The sequence below is a fragment of the Ictidomys tridecemlineatus genome, chromosome 5 (genome assembly GCF_052094955.1).
Source record: "Ictidomys tridecemlineatus isolate mIctTri1 chromosome 5, mIctTri1.hap1, whole genome shotgun sequence".
Lineage (NCBI taxonomy): Eukaryota > Metazoa > Chordata > Mammalia > Rodentia > Sciuridae > Ictidomys > Ictidomys tridecemlineatus.
The window spans coordinates 152855160-152881741 of NC_135481.1; the positions used below are offsets into that span (position 1 = coordinate 152855160).

Genomic DNA, 26582 nt, shown 5'->3' on the forward strand with positions numbered 1-26582 from the left:
TATTGGTATGACTCAGTTGCATTAGAAGAAGGTTGTATGACTCTGGGGTTTGGACATAGGATTGGCGGAGCGGGGGCAACCTGACTTTTTCCTTACTGGCTGCCTGTTTTTTCCAGCAACTTGAGCTCTCATGGCCTCTCCTTGATTAGGTTTGTGGCATTTTATTTGGATTTTCAGTATCTGGGTCACCTATTTTTCCACCTAGTGAAAGGAGTAAGGACTGTTGACTGGACATTTTACTTGCCTAGGGGTTCAGGGTGTGGATTCTGACTAACTTTATATGAGCAAAGAGAAGAAAGTTTGGGACAGAGTTTCATAGGTTTTCAGAAGGACAGATTAGAAATGTCAAAGGGGGAAAAAGTCGTTAGTTCTGCCATTTATGCCTGACCTGCTCTGGAAGCAAAAGCAGTAGGGAGAAGGCAGGCTATATCTTCAATACTGCTCAGAAATGTCTCAGCTAAGTGTCCAGTCTCATCATTTACAAGTTCAACTTTTGTGGAGGTCAACATTTAGCCTAGCTTTCTAACACTGTATTACAAGGTTCTACTTTCATACAAGTAATTTTGCTTTTCTCCCTTTCCTGCACATTCTCAACATCCTTCTCAGCCCTTATCAGCAGTGCCTTTATGTCTACATTTCTAACATTCTGTTTCCCATAAGTTAGGTATTTAAGATAATATATGTCTATTTAGTCATGTTCCTCACTTCTTTCTGAGATCTTACTAGCAGAACTTTAAAATTCGAATTAGTTATACATGACAGTAGAATGCATTTTGACACATCATACATAAATGGAGTATAACTTCACATTCTTCTGGTTGTACATGATGTAGGATCACACTGGTTGTATAGTCATATATGTACATAGGGTATTAATGTCTGATTGATTCTACTATCCTTCTTACCCTCTCCCTTCACCCCTTCCTTCACTCCCCCCTGCCTAATCCAAAGTACCTCTATTCTTTCCTACCCCCCTATTGTGAATTAGCATCTGCATATCAGAAAAAACATTTGACCTTTGAGTTTTCTGGGATTGGCTTATTTTTCTTAATATGGTATTCTTCAGCTCCTTCCATTTATTGGGAGATGCCATAATTTTATGGTGACAGGAGGCCTGTGTTCCTTTCTGGAGACTCGGGAAGATTCTGTTTCTTGCCCACTCATGTTGTTGGCAGAGTTCAAACACCCTTCAGTTGTGCTGTCTAAAATATATGCAAGAGAATACTTTTATGAAAACTTAAAGAATATTAATTTTAAATATATTTTTCTTTTCTAATATATTTGTTCCTTTGAATACCATTTTCACTGTATTCCACAAATTTTGATAAGTTGTATTTTCATTTTTATTCAGTTCAAAATATTTTTAATTTCTCATGAGATTTCTTCATTGACCCATATTTTATTTCAAAATTTTATTTGTTGTGTATTTTGACATTATACATACATGGATTAGAAGTCCCCAATCTGTGATCATCCATGGTATGGAGATACACTGGTCTTGTTCATCTTAATATCTGAATATAAGAAAGTTATGTCTGATTCATTTTAGTGTCTTTTCTATTCCCATTCCCCCTCCCTGCCCTTCATTCCCTTTTGTCTAATCCAATGAACTTCTATTCTTTTTAGCTGTTTTTTTCCTTCCCCATTATCTTTCTTTCTCTTGTCTTTTTCTCTATCTAAATTGAAACTGGAGAATTTATTTATTTTTGGTTTTATTCATTTATTAGCCATAAGCATTCAAAACTGGGCAGGACATTGTTGTTTTCCTATTCAACATCACATTTCACAATAGGGAACTTTGGAATGAAGAAATCAGCCTGAAGTTGCTTAGCTTGTAGTTGGGAAAGTAAAGATTGGCACCCAGGTTTCCACCTTTCTATACTATGCCTGAAACAGAGTTAAACATGTTCAAGTATCAGAAGGTTGTCCTTCTGTAAAAAGTCAAAGCACTGCCCTTAAATCAAATCTTTTTTGTTAAGTATGAATCTTGATTTTTTCTTTGTCAACATTTTTTATTTCTTGATAGAAAAAAAAATTTTCTACCTTAGGATCTCTTGATTTTATTTGTGCAAGTTAATTTTAAGAAGTGTTTAGTAAATTTGAATGCAGTTTGTGTAAGCAAATAATGATCCTGTGAGGCTTATTTTGTAGCAAGATGCCAAATGTTCTCACTTGTTGACCCAGTGAAAAACTATGTATGTGAGGTCTGGTTCATAAATATTTTAGTCGCTACTGGTCATTTATCCATAGCTTTTTTTGAGATTTCCAAGGCAGTTTTAAGATCTTCCCAAGATTTTAGGGGTGATGATTTGGAGTTTTAATTTTTTTAGATTCTATGTGACTGCCTTTAACATCTGTCAGATCTCTTCTACTAAGTAGGAGTGCTGGATTTCTCTTTCAATTACTGAAGGTGGCATTTGCAAAATAATTGGGGAAATGGAGGCTCAGGCAGTTGTCAGGATTCTATTTGCTTCTTGAATTTTCTTTCTGTGTATCTGTATCTGTCTACCACCCCCTGCATGCTCTAGCATGCAGCCACATTTCCAGCCCTCTCTATCATTTAACCCTGAGAATCTTAGAGAATATAGTACTGAGTGTTGTTGCTTTGAATCCTTGTACCAGGAAATCTTGACTTTTGAGAGAGACACCTATCTTCTCTGTAGATGAGTGTGAATCCTGCACATCATTGGAACTCTTTTTTTCCATTACTTTTTGTGCTCATCAATTCTTTGAGTTTGCTCTCTTTAAAACTCTGCTAAGATCTGGAAAATAACTGACCAGAGTATCTCATACAATTCAAGATATTTTAAAAAAGGACAAAGTCATGTTTGCCGATCCTAGTAATCAGTGTTAACCTTTAATCACAAGCCATAGAGGTTGGTGACCTATCAGTGGGAAACTGGGTATGTGGTCCTATTTCTGCAGAAAGGGCCTTCAGATCACCCAAGCTTGTCACTGTGTAGAGCACTGTTGATTGCCTTTGTGTGTTATTTTTGGCAGCTCCTTTAGTGGTAGAGTTTTCCGGGTGACCTTCTTGATGCTGGCTGTCTCCCTTACTGTTCCCCTGCTTGGAGCCATGATGTTGTTGGAGTCTCCCATAGATCCCCAGCCTCTCAGGTGAGCCACTTGTCATTCTCAGGAAGAGTTACTTGAGGAAATGTATTAGGCTGATATAACTTCTGGGAAAGAAGGATGAATAAATTAATTTGGCAAAAAGGTAAGTTTCAAGAAATAGAACTGTATGATTTCCTTAGTACCTATGTTTTCATGTTGAGTTGGATGTTACTCAGTATATGTGTGATATTATCTCTGTCATTGTTTCAAACCATGCACAAATTAAGGACAAAAATCAAAATAAGAGAAGCATAACAATTAGAGATATTGATGCTAACCCTGATTTATTTGAAGTGGCAAAAGAATATACCAGTAAGATTAATTAAATTACCTTGTTTAAATTTTATAATCAACTGACTTTTTTTGAAAACTTGTAATTAATGTTCTGCTTTTCCTAAATTGCCTCTTTTTCCAGTAGAGCTGTATGAGTAATATAGTGAATTATAACTTATAAAAAGGAACCCCTTGAAATATATTCTTATTCTGTATTTTATTTAGAGACAGGGTCTCACTGAGTTGCTTAGTACCTCAATTTTGCTCAGGCTAGCTTTGAACTTTCAATCCTCCTGCCTCAGCCTGCCCAGCCGCTGGGATTACAGGTATACTCTACCATGCCTGGCTCCAGCCCTTTTTATTTTTTATTTTCAGATAGGTTGCTGAGTTGCTTAGGGCCTCACTAAGTTGCTGAGGTTAGCCTCAAACTTGTGCTTCTCTTGTCTCAGTCTCCTGAATAGCTGGGATTACAGGCATGCGCCACTATACATAGCCTGAAGTTCATTTTAGATGAGCGGTCCATGTAAGGCTTCAAAAGCTTCAGTCAAGAATCATGCTTAATTATAGAGTGAATATAACATTTACAAATGAACAACATATTGTTATAAATAAAAATTAAGATTTTATATTGGATTCAATTCACTTAAAATGTATTCAGCACCTAGTATGCCTAAGTTCAGTACCCATTTGGATACAGAGACATAAAGAGGGCACAGTTCTGAGCTTAGATTGACATATGTGGCAAGAGTCAATTTTTATTGTTGGATTTAGAATTAATAAAGGAGCTGGGGATGTAGTTTAGTGGTAGAGTGCTTGCCTGGCAAGTGCAGGATTCTTGATTTGACCCCCTGCATCTCTCTCTCTCTCTGTCTCTCTCTCACACATACACCCAAACACACATACACCCCCCCACACACAGAGAGAGAGAGAGAGAGAGAGAGAGAGAGAGAGAGAGAGAAAATATCACTGACTAGAACTAGCAAAGGTACAAAGTATTGTGAAAACACAATGAGATTGAGAATAGACTATGGCTTTGTCAGTTCTGAGGGCATAGCCTCTAATTCCTGGTATGCCAGCAGGTACTCCAGTGTGGCTTTCTGCCTGAGCTACACTTGAGAACATTCTGGGACTTCTCTCCAAAGGACCTCTCTTGCTAACCCTTTTCAACATATAGAAGGACGGCTCAGCCTACCCTAGTAGAAACTTTCTGGACCTTCTTTGATGATCCAGATGGCAAAGGAGAGTGAACAGTGTCCAGAGCTTGGGATCAGAAGTGCATTTTCAAGGGTCTACCCTTAAAAAGGGGGAGCAGCGGAGAGCTGAGAGGGGGAGGATGGGGCTTTAGTGACTGAAGTCCTTTGATCTCAGGGAAAGCAAGTTTATATGTAGAAAGCATGATGATGAAATGCCGTGGGAAGAGGGCCATGCAACTCTGCCAGAAACTGGGAGGAAACTTGGCCCAATAAGGATGTGATGTTGGGTAAAGAAAGTGCTCTCCATGGAGTAGATAAGCCTGTTGAGGAAGGAAGGGAGAAGTGAAATGAAACCATGTGACTGACAGGAATCTCTCCCATGGGCTCAGACAAGACTGACATGCTAAGATATTGGGAGGATGGGCCCCAACTCATGGAGCAAAAGCCAAAGACCTGCTGAGAGTTCAGGAACAGCAGTGAACTGAGATTTGGAGAAAATGCTAATGACAGCATAAAAAAAAAAAAGCCTCATTTAAAGCCTTGTTCAGGGTGAAACAAGCAAAAAAGGAGGAGACCCACTCAGTGAGGCAAGTGGTGCTGTTACCACAATAGGTTTGGCAACTTTACCCTATCTCTCTGCAAGGCAGTTGGTGAGTGGCATGAAGGTAAACAGGACCTGGCCAGGAGGTGGCGCTGAGTGACTGATCAGCTACTGAAGTATATTTGTGAGGCTACCTCTAGAGCACTAGATGACCTCTCAAACATCAGAGACAACACAGAGAGCACATGGACCAGAAGCCTGGTGTGACAGAGCGGAGAGGAGTGGTAGCTCTTCCAGACTGGGTGATTATGCAGTTAATACTTATGGAGCAAAGTCATCAGGAAGGCTGCTAGGCTTTTCAAAAGATTGCCCCCAAAGTTACCTTCCTTTTCCATTGTGGGAGATCAGAGGAATGTCTATTCCAGACAGACCATATACAACATTTGATTTCTATAAGATGTTGATAAAGTCTTTGAAAGTCTATTTGTCAATGTGGTGAGATGTGAGCAGGATGACAAAGCCATTATTAGTTGGTTTGTATAGATGTAAGAAAGCCAGCATCAGGGGCTGGGGATGTGGTTCAGTAGTAGAGTGCTTACCTAGCATGCACAAGGCCTTGGTTTTAATCCCCAACACTACACACACACACACACACACACACACACACACACACACACACACACACACATCAACTTAGTGATGCTCAGCCTCAGAAAAGTGAGCCACCACCATGGGACTAGAATCCGTTTTCCTGAGATAGCTCTGTGAGGTTCCAGGTTGCTCCCTACTGCAGGAGGTCAGAATGTGAGGGACTCTGCTTCTCTTCTTCTCTCCTTTCTCTACAAATCTCTCATGGGCACTGTCTGTATTTAATTTATTATGCTTTTGATGTTCCTGATTACCCATAAAGGTTTTTGCTACTTTTTAAGTTTATCATCTTTTCAGTTTTATAGTTTCACCCTAGAAATAAAATGTGTACTTCTGAAATATTGAAAAGGCTTTCATATGCTAATAGAATTGCTCTTTCTGTCATTTTTAAAAGTTACAGTAACAAAATCTGTTCTCCAAAGCACTGCTAAATATTTTTTTGCCTTAAATTTTACTGTAACTGAAAAATTTATTTATTTTATTTATTTTTTGGTACTGGAAATTGAACCCAGTGATGTTTTACCACTGAGCTACATCCCAGTCCTTTTTTTTTTTTTTTTTTTGCGAGAATGTCTCACTGAGTTGTTGAGGGTCTCACTAAATTTCTGAGGCTGGTCTCAAACTTGTGATCCTTCTGCCTCAGCCTCCCAAGTTGCTGTGATTATATGCATATGCCACCACCATACCTGACTGATAAATATATTTTTAAAAAGACTAGAAAAATCCATATTCTTCAGTGAAAAATAATCCTTTTGTTCCTCTCTGGATAGAAACTAAGTCCTTTCTCAGAGTGCTGGAGTATATACCCAAGTAGCTGCTGCTAAGCCAGTGTCTGCTTGGAGGGTGTGCCACAAGATTGTGTCCTGGACACATGCATTTGTGTGGGACAGACTTACTACATTTATAGTTGACCGAGTTGGCAAAGATATTTAGGAAGTTTGATCTCAAGGGGAAGATTGAAGTGTGATCCTGGTCAGGCAGAACCATGGAGAGAAATAGGATAAAAATTAGAAAATGAATGTGACTGTCATAGCTATTGAGTTAGCAAGAGTTAGCAGAGGTTCACTTGGCTTTAATAAGAATTCATACTGCCCTGTTGGCTGGGTGATATCCTGAGTCCCTGCCTGATTTGAGTTTCCTTTTGACTCCCTTTTGTTGAGATTGCTGCTGTCTGGCTGTTGGTATGGGGACCCTTTCTTGCTTGTTCTTTGCATAAGTTCTTTTTCTCATAAGTTTTTTTTTTTTAAATTTTTTTCTCCCTACTGAGATTATATTCAGGCTCTTTGTGAGCAGGAACATGACCTATATGCTGATTAGTTAGATTCCACAAATACTTCTTGAATACTTCCTGTGGAAGAACTCAGCCCAAGTCCCAGGGCATGGTGGTAGAGATGTTGAGTGTTTCCGTCCCTGGGCTTTATGTGCTCAATATGCAGTTTACTCTGTACACTCACCTCAGGAGATGGACTTTCCCAAGGTTAAAATTGAACTCAGACAAAGCAGGCAGGACACTTTCACAAGTGCATGTTTGCTCTTTTCCTTTAGAAATTAAGCCCCCTGTTAACCTAAAAGTGTATTTCCTTACTGCAGGAAAAAGCCATTATTGGGAATAAGGAAAGGAGAGGGAATTTGATTTGGGGGTGGTGATGTTATCTGTGTCCTATGCAAGTGCTGACTTAGAGGTGGTGTCAGGGAGTGAAATGCTTTGATAGGAAAGCTTTCTATCCTATCTACTTTCCAATCATTCTACATCCTCAGCTATCTCTGTCGACCCTTGGTTCTTCTACACTGATGGGCAGGCTAAGAAACTACCTTGCTGGAGGGCAAGGTGGGAAGAGGATTTGGAAATATTTCTCTTTCCTCCCCCCAACAGTGTACATTGGGAGCCTCCTGTGTGCCAGATTGGGTACTAGGTGCTTGGATGCAGCAGAATTAAACATGGAAAGGAATCCCTGATTTCATGAAATATCTGTTCTAGTGGACAATAAATATAGACAGACCATAAATATACCTGGAAAGTAAATTAAATAGTACATGAGAAGCTGACAAGTGTTATAAAAGAATAGAGCAGATAGGGGTCTGGACTCAGGGAGCTATTGAACATTAAATTGGGTGTTCAAAGCAGGCCTTGCTAAGGAGGAACAAGGGGGGAAAAGGAGCTTATAAGGGATTTAATGTTCCAGGTAGAGGAAGAGCCAGGGAGAAACATCTAAAATGAGAAGTGCCTAGTGCAGGCAAGACCCAGCACGGGGCCAGGGATGTAGCCTAGTGATAAGGGTTTCTGTCTAGTATGTGTACAAGTGCACATGTGCATGGCCCTGGGTTCCAACCCTAACACACTCACACATACATCCAACCAACCAGCCAAAGACCCAGCATGGAGAGTCTATTGTGAGTGGCACAGAGGGGATGTGGAAGGTTAATGGGGCTAGCCTGGGCAGCTCTAAGAGGCCACTTCAAGTACTGTGGCTCTTGGTGAGATGGGGCCATTGTGAGAATGAGCTGACATGACCTTCAATAAGCATTTTCCTTCTCGTATATTTTTACAAATTCTTACAATTAATTATTTTACAGCTTTAAAGAACCCCCTATCTTGCTTGGTGTCCTGCAACCAAATACGAAGTTGCGACAGGCAGAAAGGCTATTTGAAAACCAACTTATTGGGCCAGAGTCCATAGTAAATATTGGAGGTAAGTAAACCCTAGGAAGTGGAGTGACTTGGTTGCCTTCCAAGCTGTTGTTGCTCGTATGGTTGGATTCTGTGGGAACAGCTGCAGGGGTTGGGTGGGGGAACCCTAGATGTGTTTCTTAGCTATGGACATCCTATGGGATGACCCAATGGGAGTGTTCTTTTTGCTGGTGTCCTGTGACCAGGTTGCATGCTTTTTTTGCAAGGGGATGATTCTAAGTTTTTGTAGAGCACTTAATGTGCTTAAAGTGTTGTGAAAGGGAAAAGGCAAAATGCAGACATTATGTTTAATTCATTTGATAGGTCTTACTTGACAGCACATCATTTCTTAGCTCATTTTGAAATGAAGAAGAATGTTTCTTAATATTTCCACTCTATTTAAGTGGGTAGTGTCACACCTCCCTATGCTTGAGAACTAGAATTGGGTCTGGTTCAAATGCTTGCCTCTCTAGCAATATAGAACAAGGCATTTCTGTCACATTGAGAATCAAGCTTGGGGTTAAAAAGGCACACTTTAACTGGTCAGGATTTCTGAGTAGTTTCTTTCAAAAATGCCTCTAGTCACCCTGAAGTCCAGTGTTTTCTGGGCAATGGCTGTGGGCATGTGCATCCAGTATACTTCTGTTTTATTCCTAATGCTAGTCACCAACTGCTTCTCCAAAGATGTTTGAGCAACTTCTCTTGCCTAATCCCTGCTCTTTGACATGGGACCCTAGGCTGGCCCTTTTGTGCAATCGTTGGGATAGTTTTTGGCTGGCAAAAGTCAAAATTATTTCAGGAAGAATAAGTACTTCATGATAGAACTTCATATTTATCTTAAAAAGAGAAATTGACATTTATTAGTAAATTTCACAATTTTTTTTTTATGGAAAGTAAAATACTATAGTTTAAAACTGGGATCTGTAGGAGTTGAAGTGCAAGCTGGTGGCCTTTTCTTATCTCTCAAAGAGAGTGCTTGTCCTATCTCTTTTCTTTTCTCCATGTTGAAGGCTGGGTGGCATTTCTGGTTAGGCCCAGTAGGGACCTCTAGTTACATCCTTGTGGGTGTAAACCACAGGGAGGTCACCAGGGACCTGTTCTGCTGCCACTTCATTTGGAGGTTGTCCTGGAGATGGCTGGCTGCTTGCTGTTAGCGTTAGCAAAGTGCTGGAGAAAAGCATTTACCAGTTAACATACTTAATTTTAAAGTAGACTTTATTTTTAAGAACAATTTTAGGCTTACAGCAGAATTGAACAGAAGGTACAGAGTTTTCCAGAAAAGTTTTTATCATGAATGGGTGTTAGTGTTGGGTTTTACCATGTGCTTTTCCTGCACTCTGCCCATCAGAGTGGTACCCATTTAGACATCATTATCTCCCAGCATCTAGAATTTATATAAGGATTCACTTTTGGTGGTATATATTCTATGGGTTGGACAGATGTATTAACTATTATAGTATTATACAGAATATTTTCAATGCCCTAAAAATCTTTTGCACTCTCTGATTCATCTCCCCTTTTCTCTTAAACTCAGCATCCATTGATCTTTTTATTGTCTTCATAGTTTTGCCTTTTCCAGAATGCCATCTAGTTGGAATCATACAGTATATAGCCTTTTCAGATTGGCTTCTTTACTTAACAATACACATTTGAGTTTCCTCCATTTCTTTTTTGGCTTGCTAGCTCATTTCTTTTTAGCATTGAATCATATTCCATTGACTGGGTGTACCAGAGTTATTTATCCATTTGCTATGATGGACATGTGGTTGTTTCCAAGTTTTATCAATTATGAATAAAATTGATATAAATATCTGTGTGCTGATTTTTTTTTGTGTGTGTGTGTGTGGATGTAAGTATTTCAGTTCATTTGGGTAAATACCAAGGAGCATAAAGGGTGGATCACAAGGTAAGAGTAAGTTTAGTTTTATAAAAACAAAAACAAAACAAAAAACCTTCAAACTATCTTACAAAGTGATTGTATCATTTGTCATTCCCGTTAGCAGTGAGTGAGCATTCCTGATGCTCTACATCCTTGTCAGTATTTTTCATTGTCAGTGTTTTGGATATTGGCCTTTTTGAACTTGTTTTTATTTGTATTTTTTCTCATGACATGGGATATTGAGCATCTTTTCATGTGCTTACTTGGCACATGTAGATCTTCTTTGATAAGGTGTCTGTTCAGGTCCTTTGATCATTTAAAAAATTTTTTAAAAATTGTTGATAAATCTTTATTTTATTTGTTTATATATGGTGCTGAGAATTGAACCCAGTGCCTCACACATGCCAAAGCAAGTGCGCTACCGCTGAGCCACAGCCACAGCCCCTGAGCCACAGCCACAGCCCCTGATCATTTTTGTAATTGGATTATTTATTTCCTCATTTTTGAATTTTAAGATTTCTTTGATAGAGTGTTTGGAGGTTCTAGCAGGGGAACAGCTACTCTTATACCCTGACCAAAGAACTATCCTCTTCTATTGGGGAAGGTTATCCTCTTTAATAGAGCAGCTGCTTTGGGAGGCATGCACACGGAGTGGTGAGGGAGGAAGAGGACACCTGCCTAGCCAGCCAGATTAGCCAGATTTAACCTGGTGATCAATGGAGATCATATCACCCTCACATCCTTTAGGAGTTTTTTTGTTTTGGATAACAGGTTTGTTATTGTTTGTGTTGTTTGTTTGTTTATCAGATGTATTTACAAATATTTTCTCCCAAGCTGTGGCTTGTCTTATCATTTTCTTGACAATGTCTTTCATAGAACAGATGTTTTTAATTTTAATGCAGTCTAGCTTGTCAATTATTTCTTCATGAATCATGCCTTAAAAGTTATCACCATACCCAAGGCCACCTAGATTTTACCCTATGTTGTCTTCTGGAATTTTTATCATTTTTGCATTTCACATTTAGGTCTGTGGTCCATTTTGAGTCAATTTTGTGAAGTGTGTAAGATCTGTGTCTAGATTAACTTTTTTAAAAAAATGTATTTCTTACATACATGACAGTAGATTAACTTTTTTGCATGTGCAGTTTTAGCACTACTGTTTTCTCCAGTGTATTAGCTTTACTCCTTTGTCAACTATCAGTTGATTATGTTTATATAGATCTATTCCTGGGCCCTTCGTTCTGTTTCATTGACCTATTTGTGTAGCCTTTTGCTAATAACAGATTGTCTTGATTTTGATGGCTTTATAGTGGGTATTGAAGTTGGGTATTGTCAATCTTTGGAATTTATTCTTCTTCTTTAATATTATGTTGGCTCTTTTAGGTCTTTTGCCTTTCCATGTAAATTTTAGGATCAATTTGTTGGTATTCACAAAATAACTTGCTGGGATTTTGATTGAGCTTGAGTTGAATTTGTGCTCAATTTAGGAAGAACTGACATCTTAATAATGATGAATCTTCCTATCCATGAGCTTGGAGAATTGCCCCTTTTAGTTTCTTTTGTTAAAAATTATTTTAATCAGTTTCATGTTGAAAGGAGTTCTTTATCAATTTGAGGAAGTTTCCCACTATTCCTAGCTTGCTGAGAGCCTTTTTTTAAAAAAAATATTATAGATGGGTATTAGATTTTGTTGGATTCTTTTTATGAATCAATTATTATGATCATGTGATTTTTTCTTTTTTTAGCCTATTGATTTTTGAATGTTGAACCAGCCTTACATACCTGGGATAAATTCCACACGGTTGATGTATAGCCTTTTTTATACATTGTTGGATTTGATTTTGTTGAGGATCTTTGTGTATACGTTCATGTAAGAGAATGGTTTATAATTTTCTCATAATATTTTTTTCTGGCTTTAGTATTTGGGTTCATGTTGGACCCATGGAATGAGTTAGGAAGTATTCTATCTGCTTCTATCTACTGAAAGAAATTTTAGAAAATTGGTTGTAATTTCTTAAATGTTTGGCAGAATTCACCAGTGAATCCCTCTAAGCCTGATGCTTTCTCTCTTGAAAGGTTGTTAATTATCAATTCAATTTCTTTGATAGACACAGGATTATTCATTTTCTATTTCTTCTTGTGTAGTGTTGGCAGATTGTGTCTTTCAAGGAATTGAATTGGTCCATTTCATCCAGGTTGTCAAATTTGTGAACATTATTGTGATGTTTCCTCTTTTGTTTCTGATGAATTTAGTTTACTTGTCTTTTTCTAGTTTCCTAAGTTGAAAACTTAAAGAGTATGAATTTTAAATATATTTTTCTTTTCTAATATATTTGTTCAATGTGACATTTTCCTTTGAATACCATTTTCACTGTATCCCACAAATTTTGATAAGTTGTATTTTCATTTTTATTCAGTTCAAAATATTTTTAATTTCTCATGAGATTTCTTCATTGACCCATATTTTATTTCAAAATTTTATTTGTTGTGTATTTTGACATTATACATACATGGATTAGAAGTCCCCAATCTGTGATCATTCATGGTATGGAGATACACTGGTCTTGTTCATCTTAATATCTGAATATAAGAAAGTTATGTCTGATTCATTCTACTGTCTTTTCTATTCCCATTCCCCCTCCCTGCCCTTCATTCCCTTTTGTCTAATCCAATGAACTTCTATTCCCCCTGCCCTTATTGTGTGTTAGCATTCACGTATCAGAGAGAAATTAGCATTTGTTTTTTTGGGATTGGCTTATTCTAGTTATCATGATAGTCTCCAGTTCCATTTATCTACTGGCAAATGTCATAATTACATTCTTCTTATGGCTGAGTAATATTCCACTGTGTGTGTGTGTATGTGTGTATGTATGTATGTGTGTGTGTGTGTGTTATATCACATTTTCTTTATTCATTCATCTGTTGAAAGGCACCTATGTTGATTCCTTAGATAGCTTAGCTATTGTGAATTGAGCTGCTGTAAACATTGATATGGCTGTGTCACCACAGTATGCTGATTTTAAGTCCTTTGGATGTATACCAAGGAGTGGGATAACTGGGTCAAATGGTGGTTCAATTCCAAGTTTTCTGAGGAATCTTCGTACTGCTTTCCAGAGTGGTTGTACCAATTTGCACTCCCACCAATGATTTATGAGTGTACCTTTTTCCCCATATCCTCACCAACATTTATTGTTACTTGCATTCTTGATAGTACCGTTCTTGGAGTAAGATGAAATCTCACTGTAGTTTTAATTTGCATTTCTCTAATTGCTAGAGATGTTGAACTTTTTTTCATATATTTGTTGACCAGTCATATTTCTTTTTCTGTGAAGTGTCTATTCAGTTCCTTTGCCCATTTATTAATTGGGTCATTTGTGGTTTTTTTTGGTGTTAAGTGTTTGAGTTATTTTTTGGTACCAGGGATTGAGCCCAGGGAACTTAACCATTGAGCCACATTCCCAGCCCTTTTTTAATATTTTGTTTAGAGATAGGGTCTCACTGAATTGTTTAGGGCCTCACTAAGTTGCTGAGGCTGGCTTTGAACTCAAGATCCTCCTGCCTCATTCCCTCTAAAATCTGGAACAAGACAGGGATGCCCTCTCTCACTGCTTCTATTCAATATAGTTCTCGAAATACTGGCCAGAGCAATTAGACAGACAAAAGAAATTAAAGGCATTAAGATAGGAAAAGAAGAACTTAAATTATCATATTTTTGGATGATATGAACCTATACCTAGAAGACACAAAAGGGTCTACAAAGAAACTACTAGAGCTAATAAATGAATTCAGCAAAGTGGCAGGATATAAAATCAACACTCATAAATCAAAGGCATTCCTGTATATCAGCGACAAATCTTCTGAACTGGAAATGAGGAAAACCACCCCATTCACAATATCCTCAAAAAAAAAAAATACTTGGGAATCAACCTAACAAAAGAGGTGAAAGATTTATACAATGAAAACTACAGAACCCTAAAGAGAGAAATAGAAGAAGATCTTAGAAGATGGAAAAATATAACCTGTTCATGGATAGGCAGAACTAACATCATCAAAATGGCGATATTACCAAAAGTTCTCCATAGGTTCAATGCAGTGCCCATCAAAATCCCAACGGCATTTCTTGTAGAAATAGATAAAGCAATCATGAAATTCATATGGAAAAATAAAAGACCCAGAATAGCAAAAGCAATTCTAAGCAGGAAGTGTGAATCAGGAGGTGTAGCGATACCAGATTTCAAACTGTACTACAAAGCAATAGTAACAAAAACAGCATGGTACTGGTACCAAAACAGGCGGGTGGACCAATGGTACAGAATAGAGGACACAGAAACCAATCCACAAAATTACAACTATCTTATATTTGATAAAGGGGCTAAAAGCATGCAATGGAGGAAGGATAGCATCTTCAACAAATGGTGCTGGGAAAACTGGAAATCCATATGCAACAAAATGAAACTGAATCCCCTCCTCTTGCCATGCACAAAAGTCAACTCAAAATGGATCAAGGACCTTGATATCAAATCAGAGACTATGCGTCTGATAGAAGAAAAGGTTGGCTCCGATCTATATATTGTGGGGTTGGGCTCCAAATTCCTTAATAGGACACCCATAGCACAAGAGTTAATAACAAGAATCAACAAATGGGACTTACTTAAACTAAAAAGTTTTTTCTCAGCAAGAGAAACAATAAGAGAGGTAAACAGGGAGCCTACATCATGGGAAGAAATTTTTACTCCTCACACTTCAGATAGAGCCCTAATATCCAGAGTATACAAAGAACTCAAAAAATTAAACAATAAGAAAACAAATAACCCAATCAACAAATGGGCCAAAGACCTGAACAGACACTTCTCAGAGGAGGACATATAATCAATCAACAAGTACATGAAAAAATGCTCACCATCTCTAGCAGTCAGAGAAATGCAAATCAAAACCACCCTAAGATACCATCTCACTCCAGTAAGATTGGCAGCCATTATGAAGTCAAACAACAACAAGTGCTGGCGAGGATGTGGGGAAAAGGGTACTCTTGTACATTGCTGGTGGGACTGCAAATTGGTGCAGCCAATATGGAAAGCAGTATGGAGATTCCTGGGAAAGCTGGGAATGGAACCACCATTTGACCCAGCTATCCCCCTTCTTGGACTATTCCCTGAAGACCTTAAAAGAGCGTACTACAGGGATGCTGCCACATCGATGCTCATAGCAGCACAATTCACAATAGCTAGACTGTGGAACCAACCTAGATGCCCCTCAATAGATGAATGGATAAAAAAAATGTGGCATTTATACACAATGGAGTACTACGCAGCACTAAGAAATGACAAAATCATAGAATTTGCAGGGAAATGGATGTCATTAGAGCAGATTATTCTAAGTGAAGCTAGCCAATCCCTAAAAAACAAATGCCAAATGTCTTCCTTGATATAATGAGAGCAACTAAGAACAGAGCAGGGAGGAAGAGCAGGAGGAAAAGATTAACATTAAACAGAGTCATGAGGTGGGAGGGAAAGAGAGAGAAAAGGGAAATCGCATGGAAATGGAAGGAGACCCTCATTGTTATACAAAATTACATATAAGAGGTTGTGAGGGGAATGGGAAAAAATAAGGAGAGAAATGAATTACAGTAGATGGGGTAGAGAGAGAAGATGGGAGGGGAGGGGGGATAGTAGAGGATAGGAAAGGTAGCAGAATACAACAGTTACTATTATGGCATTATGTAAAAATGTGGATGTGTAACCGATGTGATTCTGCAATCTTTGTAATGTTTTGAATAACCAATAAAAAAAAAAAATCCTCCTGCCTCAGCTTCCCGAGCTGCTGGTATTATAGGTGTGCACCACTGCACTCAGCTTGAATTCTTTATATATCTTGGAGATTAGCGTTCTATGTGAGGTGCAGGTGTCAAAGACTTTCTTCCATTCCATAGGCTCTGTGTTTATGTTCTTGCTGTGAAGAAGCTTTTTAGTTTGATACCATCCCATTTATTGGTTCTTGATTTTACTTCTTGTGCTTTAGGAGTCTCATTGAGAAATTTGGGTTCTAAGCCAACAATGATGGATGTTTGAGCCTGTTTTTTCTTCTAGTAGGTCCAGGGTCTCTGGTCTAATGCCTAGGTCCTTGATCTACTTTGAGTTGCATTTTGTTTAGGGTGAGAGATGGGGGTCTAATTTCATTTTGCTACATATGAATTTCCAGTTTTTCTTGCACCATTTGTTGAAGAGGCTATCTTTTCTCCAATGTATGTTTATGGCACCTTTGTCAAGAGTGAGATACCTATATTTATGTGGATTTGTCTCTGTGTTTCTATTTTGTACCATTGGTCTTCATGTCTGTTTTGGTGTCAATATCATGCTGTTTTTGTTACTATAGTTCTGTAGTATAACCTAAGATCTCGTATTGTGATATATTCTTTTAAATTTGCTAAGGTATGTTTTATGATCCAGAATGTGGTCTATGTTGGTGAGTGTTCTATATGAGTTTGAGAAGAATGTATACATTTGGGCTTTGGTATGTTCCAGGAATTGGTTCTAGGACCTCCATAGATACCTAAATCTGCAGATGCTCAAGTCCCTTTTATTAAATGACATGGAATTTGCATATCACCTATGCATATTCTGCCATGTACTTTAAGTTGTCTCTAGATTACCTATCATACCTTAAACAATGTAAATATCACATAAGTAGTTGTTACATTGTATAGGAAATAATGACAAGAAAAAGTATGTTCATGTTCATCATAGACACTTTTTTCCCCAAATATATTTTTTTAATATTTATTTTTTAGTTTTAGGTGGACACAGTATCTTTATTTTACATTTATTGTACTGAGGTTTAAACCCAGGGCCTCATGCATGCTAAGCGAGCACTCCACCACTGAGCCACAATCCCAGCCCTCCCCAAATATTTTTGATCCATGGTTGGTTGAATTCACACATAGTAAACTAGTGAATAGGAAGATTTGAGTGTATTCTACCATTGTTGGATGAAATAATTAATTAGATGTCAATTAAATCTAGTATATTGGTGGGGCTGTTGAGTTTAACCTTGTTCTTAGCAATTTTCTGCTTGCTGGGTAGAAGAAGGGAGTTGAAGTGTCATGATAGATCTTATTTCATCTTGCAGTTCTGACAGTTTTTGATGTTCTGATGTGAGGCATATCCATATTAAAGATTGTTATGTCTTACATTATCATTATGTAATGCCCCTCTTTATCCCTGATAATTTTCCTAGCTCTGAAATCTGCTTTGTGTGAAATTAATACGCTACTTCTATTTTCTTCTATTAGTGGTAGTATGTCATGCTTTCTCCATCCCTGTACTTTTAATCTGTATGTGTCTTTTATTAAAGTGGGTGTGGTGATACTCACCTGTAACCCCAGCAACTTGGTAGATTGAGGCAGGAGGATCACAAGTTCAAGACCAGCCTCAGCAACTCAGCAAGACCCTGTCTCAAAATTCAAAAATAAAAAGGACTAGAGATGTGGCTCAGTGGTAGAGCACCCTGGGTTCAATCCCCAGTACTGGGAAAAAAAAACCCAAAAACATTTTTTATGATTCAGTTTTCTCCCTAAGAGTATCAGTTAAAAAAAATACACACAAACACACACACACACACACACACACACACACACACACACACACAAATACACATATATATATTTTTAAAACTTTTTATAGTGGTTGCCCTAGAGTTTACATGTTTAAATATATATCATTTAAAAACTGAAATGTTTAATGAATTTTATATCATCCTTGCTTTAAGATATGCTAATCTTCTCTTTCTAATTTTAGTACCCATGTTGCCCAAATGAGCAGTTCTTCTTCTTTAGTAGGAAGTCATCGACATCAGCAGCAGATATTGCCTTGAGGTGAACATGCATCTGTGCCTCTGGGTCCCGAGTATCAGTCTAGACTTTCAGACTAGACAATAGCAGCCTCTCAGTTTTTATCACTGATTTTTGTGTGTTTTACCCTACCTGTATGGTCAGGATCAGACCCACATGCTAGTTCCCTAGGCCCTTGCAGTTTTGTCAGTGTAAGCTTAATTCTCAGACATCACCTATTGTTCATCCTCAGAACTGCAATTTCATTTCATGAAATGAAAACAACCAAGTCACCTCCGATTTTGGAAGAAGGTGGTATGGCCACAATTCTTGGGCCAACTCTTTTTTTTTTTAAGAGAGAGAGAGAGAGAGAGAGAGAGAGAGAGAGAGAGAGAGAGAGAGAATGAGAATTTTAATATTTATTTTTTAGTTTTCGGAAGACACAACATCTTTGTATGTGGTGCTGAGGATCGAACCTAGGCCGCACGCATGCCAGGCGAACCTAGGCCGCACGCAAGCCAGGCGAGCGTGCTACTGCTTGAGCCACATCCCCAGCCCCTCTTGGGCCAACTATTAATAATCTTTTTCCTTCTTTGTTTTTTAAAACAGATGTGATGTTTACTGGCACAGCAGATGGCCGGGTTGTAAAACTTGAAAGTGGTGAAATAGAGACCATCGCCCGGTTTGGTTCGGGCCCATGCAGTAAGTGGGCGACAAGTCATTCAAAAAGGTGCCACCTGTAGAACTGCTTTTCTCTAGAAGCCAGCTTCCCCTTGGAGAAGAAGAAGCCATGACCATTTGGCAGAGAGAACATGATGTGGAATTTGCATTTGCCAGGTGGTTGGTTGCTGGACCTCACAGGGCTTGGTGGTTACCCAACTGGACGGTAGCCATAGAACCTGTTGGATACTTTGTGGGGCTATACCTCTTCACTGTTCCTCATGTTGTGGTCACTTTTGTGGTGGTTTCAGAGGTTAATTGATGATGTTGAAGTGCTGTTACAGAAAAGTAGGTGGCTTTATCATGACTGGAATGCTCATGTGTAATGGCTGTATCAGCTTTTGAAGAATTGTAGCAGTGTCATTCAAAGTGAAATGCTCTTAAATCATTGCAGGTTTTGGAAACCTAGAGTAGAAGACTTCTACTGTTTAAAAATTGATAGTCCAAGGCTTCTTTTAATTTTTATTTTGTTATGTTATGTTATTTTGTTATTTTATGTTATTTATGCTATTTTATTTTACTTTATTTTTATTGTCATTTTATATTACTGGAGATTGATACCAGGGCTGCTTTACCACTGAGCTACAAACCTACCCCTATTTTTTTATTTTGAGTTTTATTTTGAGGCAGAGTCTCACTAAGTTGCTGAAAGTTTCGCTACATTGCTGAGACTGGCTTCAAAATTGGGTTCTTCCTGCCTCAGCCTACCAAGTTGTTGGGATTATTGCTATGCACCACCATGCCTGGATTTTTATTTTTAATTTTTTGTGATGCTGGGGATTGAACTCAGGGCTTTGTGTGTGCTGAACAAGCTCTCCACCATTGAGCTATACCCCTAGTTACCATTTTTAATAGCTAGAATATTTTCGTAAAATGATGCATTTTCATTATGAAATGGAAAGAATACAAACATAATAAAAACAAAATAAAAATCACCTTAGCTTCTCAGATGTAATTGTTATGGATATTTTAGTGAGTAACTTTTCAGATGTCTTTCTATTCATGGGTACTCACGCCCACTCAGTTTTTTATATGATGGATCATACTCTAAGCTTGATTATTTAACCTGCCTTTTTCTGTTTCGTTTTGGCAGTAAGCAACCCACCATGAGCACCTCACAGTAAGCACCAGCACCAAGCACCTACACTTAAACACCTTGCAATGAGTACCCACAAGCACCACCGCCCATAGTGAGCACTCTTTGTGGACATCTAAATAGTAGCACTTGTAGTGAGTACCCTGGAGTGAGCACCTCCAGTGAGTATTCTGCAGTAGCACCTACGTTGAACATCATGAAGTGAGCATTATAGGGACTGGTCTAGTTCTAATGCTATGACTCTTTTTGCTCTGTACATCATGATGTCTATCTAGGTAGAAATGGATGAGATACTTGGACACTGAGGAGGGCAATCGCCAATTCCTGTCTGTTTGTCTTCCTAGAAACCCGGGATGATGAACCTGCTTGTGGGAGACCTCTGGGCATCCGGGCAGGGCCCAATGGAACTCTTTTTGTGGCTGATGCATACAAGGGACTGTTTGAAGTAAATCCTCAGAAACGTATGTGACAATAATGTGTTTCCTTCTGTGGTGTTTTCAGCTCTTTTATATGATGTGTGTATAAGTAGATTTAATAGGATTTGTTAAGAATGGTCTGCTAGAGACTCTAATGTTTTCTTACTCACTGAATGGTACTGAAAGCATTGCCTACATATGTCAACTAGTTTTAGCCATCAGATCTCTCTGTGTGATGGCATTTGATCTGTGTTGATTTCTTCTGTTATTAGTATTTTAGCCACAGGGTCTCAAGGAGGTGCATTTGGGGATTTTAGACCTTTTCTTCCTATCTTTTTATCTTTATTTTTCTTTATATTTCTGTATCCTGTCTTCCTATTTATTTTTTCTCTTATCTCTTTGTTACCACCCCCTTTGTCTTTTCTCTTTCTCCAGCTCTTCATCTTTTTTCTCCCTTTTCATCCCCTGACTGTTCACGATGTCACTTTGACTGTGTTACAATATTTGCTCTGTGTACTTTCTTGGTTGGCAGTTTATGCCATGGAGGAGACTGTCTGTAGGGGCCAGATCATAGACCCTGGAGACTGGCCACCTGGGTAGCCCCTCTCTGCCATTTGATGACTGTGCAACTATATGCATTACCTGGCTTCTCTATGCCCAGTTTCTTCGTGCATAAGATAGGGATAGTAGTTGGATCTGTCTTGTGGTATTGCTTCCAAGATCTAAATTAGATTATACATGAAAAGAGCTTAATATTCAATAAATGTTCTATTATTTTTATTTCCTTATTTTATATTTTACTTTTTAATTTTATTTTGTAATGTTATTTTATGTTGTTAGTTTATTTTATTTCAGTCTAAGTCTAGCCTAGTCTAGACAGATTCTGTCTTACAGTGTTGCCCAGACTGGCTTCAAATGTGGCTCAAGTGATTCTCCTGCTTCAGCCTTTGTAATAACGGGAACTGTGGTGCATGTCACTGAGCCTTGCTATTTTTAAGAACATATTCCTGCTACTTCTTTACTTAAAAGCCAATGAATGTAACATTCATATTTTTCTCAAGCAAAATAATACTTTAAAGCCTTTAACATAACACTCTTGATACTTTTTTTCTTCTCTCCTTCCTTATTATGTTAGCATTAATATGCTGTTTTTACATAAGAAAGAACATATCTTCTGACCTATGACAATGGAGAAGCTCATTTTGTTTTTTCCTTTCACACCATTTAGGCTGATTAATGTTTTGAAATTATTGAGAAGAAAGTTCTTAAAGTAAAAGCAAATGTTTTTCCTAACTTCAGGTGAAGTGAAACTTCTTTTGTCCTCTGAGACACCCGTTGAGGGAAAGAAAATGTCCTTTGTGAATGATTTGACCATCACTCGGGATGGGAGGAAGATTTATTTTACAGATTCCAGCAGTAAATGGCAAAGACGGGATTATCTGCTTCTGGTCATGGAGGGTACTGATGATGGGCGGTGAGTGTTCACTTCAGTCTTCCCCTAAGTTAGCTAATCAGCCAGACATGGTAGCTTCATCAGAACTCATTACTTCTAGGAGCCATATTAGTGTTTCTGAGCAAAATATTTCTGCTTGTAGGAATGGCTTTTGGAATCAAGTGATGGAGCTATCATTTCTTCTTTGAGGAACTAAAATGAAACTGACCAGTCCATCCAAGGGGGTGGGTCTAGACAAACTGGCAAAGTACCCGAGCAGGCCTGCATTTCCGCTTACTCCTCAGAAGGGAGATTCCTATGACTGGAGTGTTGGTGTTTCTAGTGCTGACCCAGCTCTTAGGTCAGTGAATTAATTGATTGTGGGGTTCTCTGGAAGAGGCTGCTGTGGATCTGCTATGGATGGGGAAAGGCCCCCACTGGCTAGCCTTAGACAAGGTTCAAGCAGAAGACCCCAAGGCCTGGTCACTCCAGTGGGAGGCTGAGTCACCTTCTAGAGCTCATGCTCCAGAGGCCCAGAATAGGAAGGAAAGCTCTAAGCCCACTGAAGGCCATGGACTCTTACCTATGTGACCCTTCATTTTTGATCTTCACAGCCTGCTAGAGTATGATACTGTGACCAAGGAAGTGAAAGTTCTTTTGGACCAGTTACGATTCCCTAATGGAGTCCAGCTTTCTCCTGAGGAAGATTTTGTCCTGGTAGCAGAAACAACCTTGGCAAGGATACGAAGGTGTGTATGTGTTAACTGAACTATCAGTTGTTCAGCAGAGCTCACCATAGCCTGGGATGGGGTGGAAATATGGTTGACATAACTCTGAGATGCAGCAGAGCACCTCTCCCTTTTGTAATAATGGTAAAAGTATATGATAAAATATTGAACATTGTTAGCAGTTAGGGAAATGCATATTAAAACTATACTGAGATTTCATCTTATACTAGTCAAAATGGCAGTCATCAAGAATATAAATAATAATAAATGCTGGAGAGAAAGTGGAGAAAAAGGAACACTTTTATACTGTTGGTGGTTTTATAAATTAGTATAACCACCATGGAAATCGGTATGGAAGTTCCTTGAAAGACTAAGAATGGATCCACCATATGGCCTGGCTATACCACTTCTCAATATTTATCCTAAAGAATTAAAGTCAGCATGCTATATTGATACATGCATACCCATGTTTATAGCAACACAGTTCACAGTAGCCAAATTATGGAACCAGTGTAAGTGTCTGTCAATGGATGAATGACAGACACGGTAGATATACACAATAGAGTTTTATTCTGCCATAAAGAAAAAATGAAATTATATCATTTGCAGGAAAGTGGATGAACATGAGAATGTTATGTTAAGCAAAACAAGCCAAACTCATAAGGTTAGGGGTCATGTTTTTTTTTTCCTATGTGTATGCTAGGGAGGAAAAAGGAAAAGAAAAGTGTGTGTAGGAGAAAAAGCAGGGGGAGATTAGTAGAGGAAAGGGACCAAGGAGTGAGCAGTAGGGGAGTGAGGAAAATATTTGGGAATATTGGCTTAAGTATATTGTTATATTGTGTTCATATACTAATATGTGACAATAGAATCCACCATTATGCATAATGTGCCAATAAAAAATAAGGAGAAAAACAAAGAATTAAAGTCAGCATACTATGGTGATATATAAATTCCTACATTTATAGGAGCACAATTCACGTTAGCTAGACTATGGAACCAGTCTAGGTGTCCATCAATGAATGAATGGATAAAGAAAATGTGGTATATATACACAATAGAGTTTTATTCACCTGTAATGAGTAAAACTATGTCATTTGCAGGAAAATGGATGGAACTTGAGAACATTGTGTTAATCAAAGTAAGCCAAACTCACAAAGTCAGGAGTTGTATGTTTTATCTCAAATATGGAAGCTATAGAAGAAAAAGGAAAAGAAAGTTTGGCAGGGGTGGAGGGAATCTAATGAAAATTGTAGGGAGATCAGTAGAGAAAAGGGGCTGGGATAGGGAGGAGGGTAGAGAAAAGGGAAGTACTAGGGAATGATATTGGCTGAATTATATTATTTATTTTGTGTACATGTATGAATGTATAACAGTGGATTCCACTATTATATTCAACTCTAATGAACAACAGCAACAACAAGAAAATAATATGGACATAAATGGTAAAAGCAAAGTTCAAGGATAGGTTTCCTTCCTTCCCTTTCTCATTCTTTTGGGGAGTTGCAAGTCTGAAAGAGTATCTTGATTTAATGCTACTGTACAACTTGTTTTCCATTTCTCTGCCAGGTGGGCCTTAGTCCCCTCAACACCACCTGCTTCTTCTCTATTCATGCTGCTCTGGGGCCCTTGACAATGTCCTCATGGCAGCTGTGCTTGTGTACATGATGGATATATTTACAGTAGTGTCCATAATTGTTTTTGGACCAAGACCAGTTTGGTAAATTTTTTTTTTCTCAGATTGGAGGGCTACTACTCACTGCCTGCTTGGGTAAATTTTTCAGGGTCTATGTATCTGGCTTGATGAAAGGAGGGGCTGATATGTTTGTGGAGAACATGCCTGGATTTCCTGACAACATCCGACCCAGCAGTTCCGGGGGGTACTGGGTCGCCATGTCAACCATTCGCCCTAATCCTGGGTTTTCCATGTTGGATTTCTTATCTGAGAGACCCTATATTAAAAGAATCATTTTTAAGGTAACTATCAAAAGTATAATTCTTTAAAAAAAAGTAAATTAATCTAATTATGATCTCTTCTAGTTCTGCTTATAATATTTGGTACCCTATAATGATGACTTACAAGCCCACTTTATTCTTCATCTTGACATATAAATTTAAACATTTGAACCTTTTTTGATTCTCTGTCCTCTTCTGGTTTCTCTGTTTCTGTTTTTTTTTTTTTTTTTTTTGTCACCCATCATTATGATTTCTGGGGCCTCCACCTTGCTTGTCAGTTTCATTCTTCCCTCTTTGCTATGGCTGTTTCCAACTGTCTCCACTCTTCTCCAGACCCTGTAACTTTGCCCTACACCCACCCGCTTTGTCTTTTCCTCCACAGAATTATGAGGTACCTTCCTCTTCTTCATGTGGCCACACATAAAAACTCATCTCCATACCACCCACTGTGTCCGTTATCTCCATAGGATTATGTGTGGCCACACAGGTCATTTGTTATGACCTCTTAACATACCAAACTCTTTCCCATTAAAACAAAATCATCCATCCCCACCAATGACTAGCCATAACCCATTCAACATGGCCATATCATTGGTTATAATGTTATTATCATTTATCTCTGTTCTTGCATCATCCTAGAGTTTTCCTAGTGCCTTTATGAAATACCCTGAATCACAGCTCAGCACATTTGCACAGTGGGGGAGTAACTTGCACAGGTGCTTCTTTAATGCAAGTTGAATAGGTATTTGAAATTGATATAAAATATTTGTAAATTAGAGTCCTGGAGGTGGCAGGCAGCAGTTATTGAGCCCACTGTATTGGGCTGTGTATGTGGGCTCACATTCTTGGTCAGGTTGGCCCCTGGCCTTCAGTGGTCTTCATTTGAGCCATAATTCCCCTTACCCATGATGTCTCCTCTTACTCATTTTTCACCCACTGGAGCTGAGTATGGTTTATGCTCAATTTCTGTCTGTGTTCCTGTAGCCAGAATGAGATTAGCATATGCTTTCTCTTGGGGATGAGGGTTGTGTCTCTTTTCCTCAACCAGAACATTCTATTTTTTTAGTTTTGAAACAATATTAAATTTATAACAAATGAGTAGATAGGGGACAAAGATTTTTTTTTTCCATGAATCATTTGCAAATAAGTTGCTGACCTGGTGCTCCTGTGCTCTCAGATACTAGGAAGTTTTCTTCCTGTAAAGATTTTGTCTTTTATTACCAACAACCAAACCTAGGAAACTCACATGGATACCTTATGACTGTCTAACCCACTGGCTGCACTCAGGTTTTGCCAGTTGTCCTAATGTCCTTAATTATAAAAGGATTCAACCCAGAATCAAGCATGGCCTTTATTCGCCATGTGTCTTTATTCTCCTTCAGTCTGGAGCAATTCCTGTCTTGTTTTGACTTTTTGACCTTGATCTTTTAGAAGCTTAGAGGTCATTTATGTTGCAGAATGTCCTTCCATGTGGATTAGTGTAGTGTTTTCTCATGATTCAATTCAGGTTCTATGTCACTGGCAGGTGTAACATAGAAGTGCGACAGTCAAAGGGTATGTGATATTTTTTGTTTCATTAGCAGTGGTGGCAATTTTGATCACCTGATTCTGGTGATCAAATGCCAGGTCTCTCAGTTGTAAAGTCACTCTTTGTCCATTTATAATTAATAATCAGTGCTATCCCATGGCTTCCTATTTTATCAGTGGTTATAATGTTATTATCATTATTTATCTTGATGTTTATATTGTCCATCTGTGGCCAGTGGAAGTCCCTTCAGTGTGGCTCCTGTACCTTTGGACACATTCCTTTCATTCTTGGACCATTTTGTCACTGTCTGTCACACAGGTTGTTTCAGGATCATGTATTTCCCTGCCCCGCATGTAGAATTGGCCATTTCTCTAATGAACCATGGTTCCTTCTGGAGGACTGGATGGTTCACTTGTTGCTTTTGGATGTCCCTGTTTTCTGGCCCCCTCGAAGGACAAAGCTCAGGAATATGTACTTACATCTATATTAATTTGTCATCTGTTTAAATTGAATACAGCTGTTCATGCAGGAATATCCAATTTCAGTCCAACACCACAGGATTAATTCT

The 26582-nt window shown here is 38.4% G+C and overlaps 1 protein-coding gene across 2 annotated transcripts in view; it reads left to right on the forward strand.

Annotated features, from left to right (window-relative positions):
- Nucleotides 1–26582, forward strand: part of Apmap (adipocyte plasma membrane associated protein) — a 35811-nt gene that overhangs the window by 5997 nt on the left and 3232 nt on the right. The window contains exons 2-8 of one of the 2 annotated variants that reach the window (XM_005334590.5): nucleotides 3001–3117; nucleotides 8344–8459; nucleotides 18751–18843; nucleotides 20302–20418; nucleotides 21673–21847; nucleotides 22420–22554; nucleotides 24315–24507. In XM_005334590.5, the coding sequence (XP_005334647.1) occupies nucleotides 3001–3117; nucleotides 8344–8459; nucleotides 18751–18843; nucleotides 20302–20418; nucleotides 21673–21847; nucleotides 22420–22554; nucleotides 24315–24507 (946 nt within the window). The remainder of the gene's footprint in view (nucleotides 1–3000; nucleotides 3118–8343; nucleotides 8460–18750; nucleotides 18844–20301; nucleotides 20419–21672; nucleotides 21848–22419; nucleotides 22555–24314; nucleotides 24508–26582) is intronic. The other variant, XM_021732728.3, reaches the window with a different exon arrangement.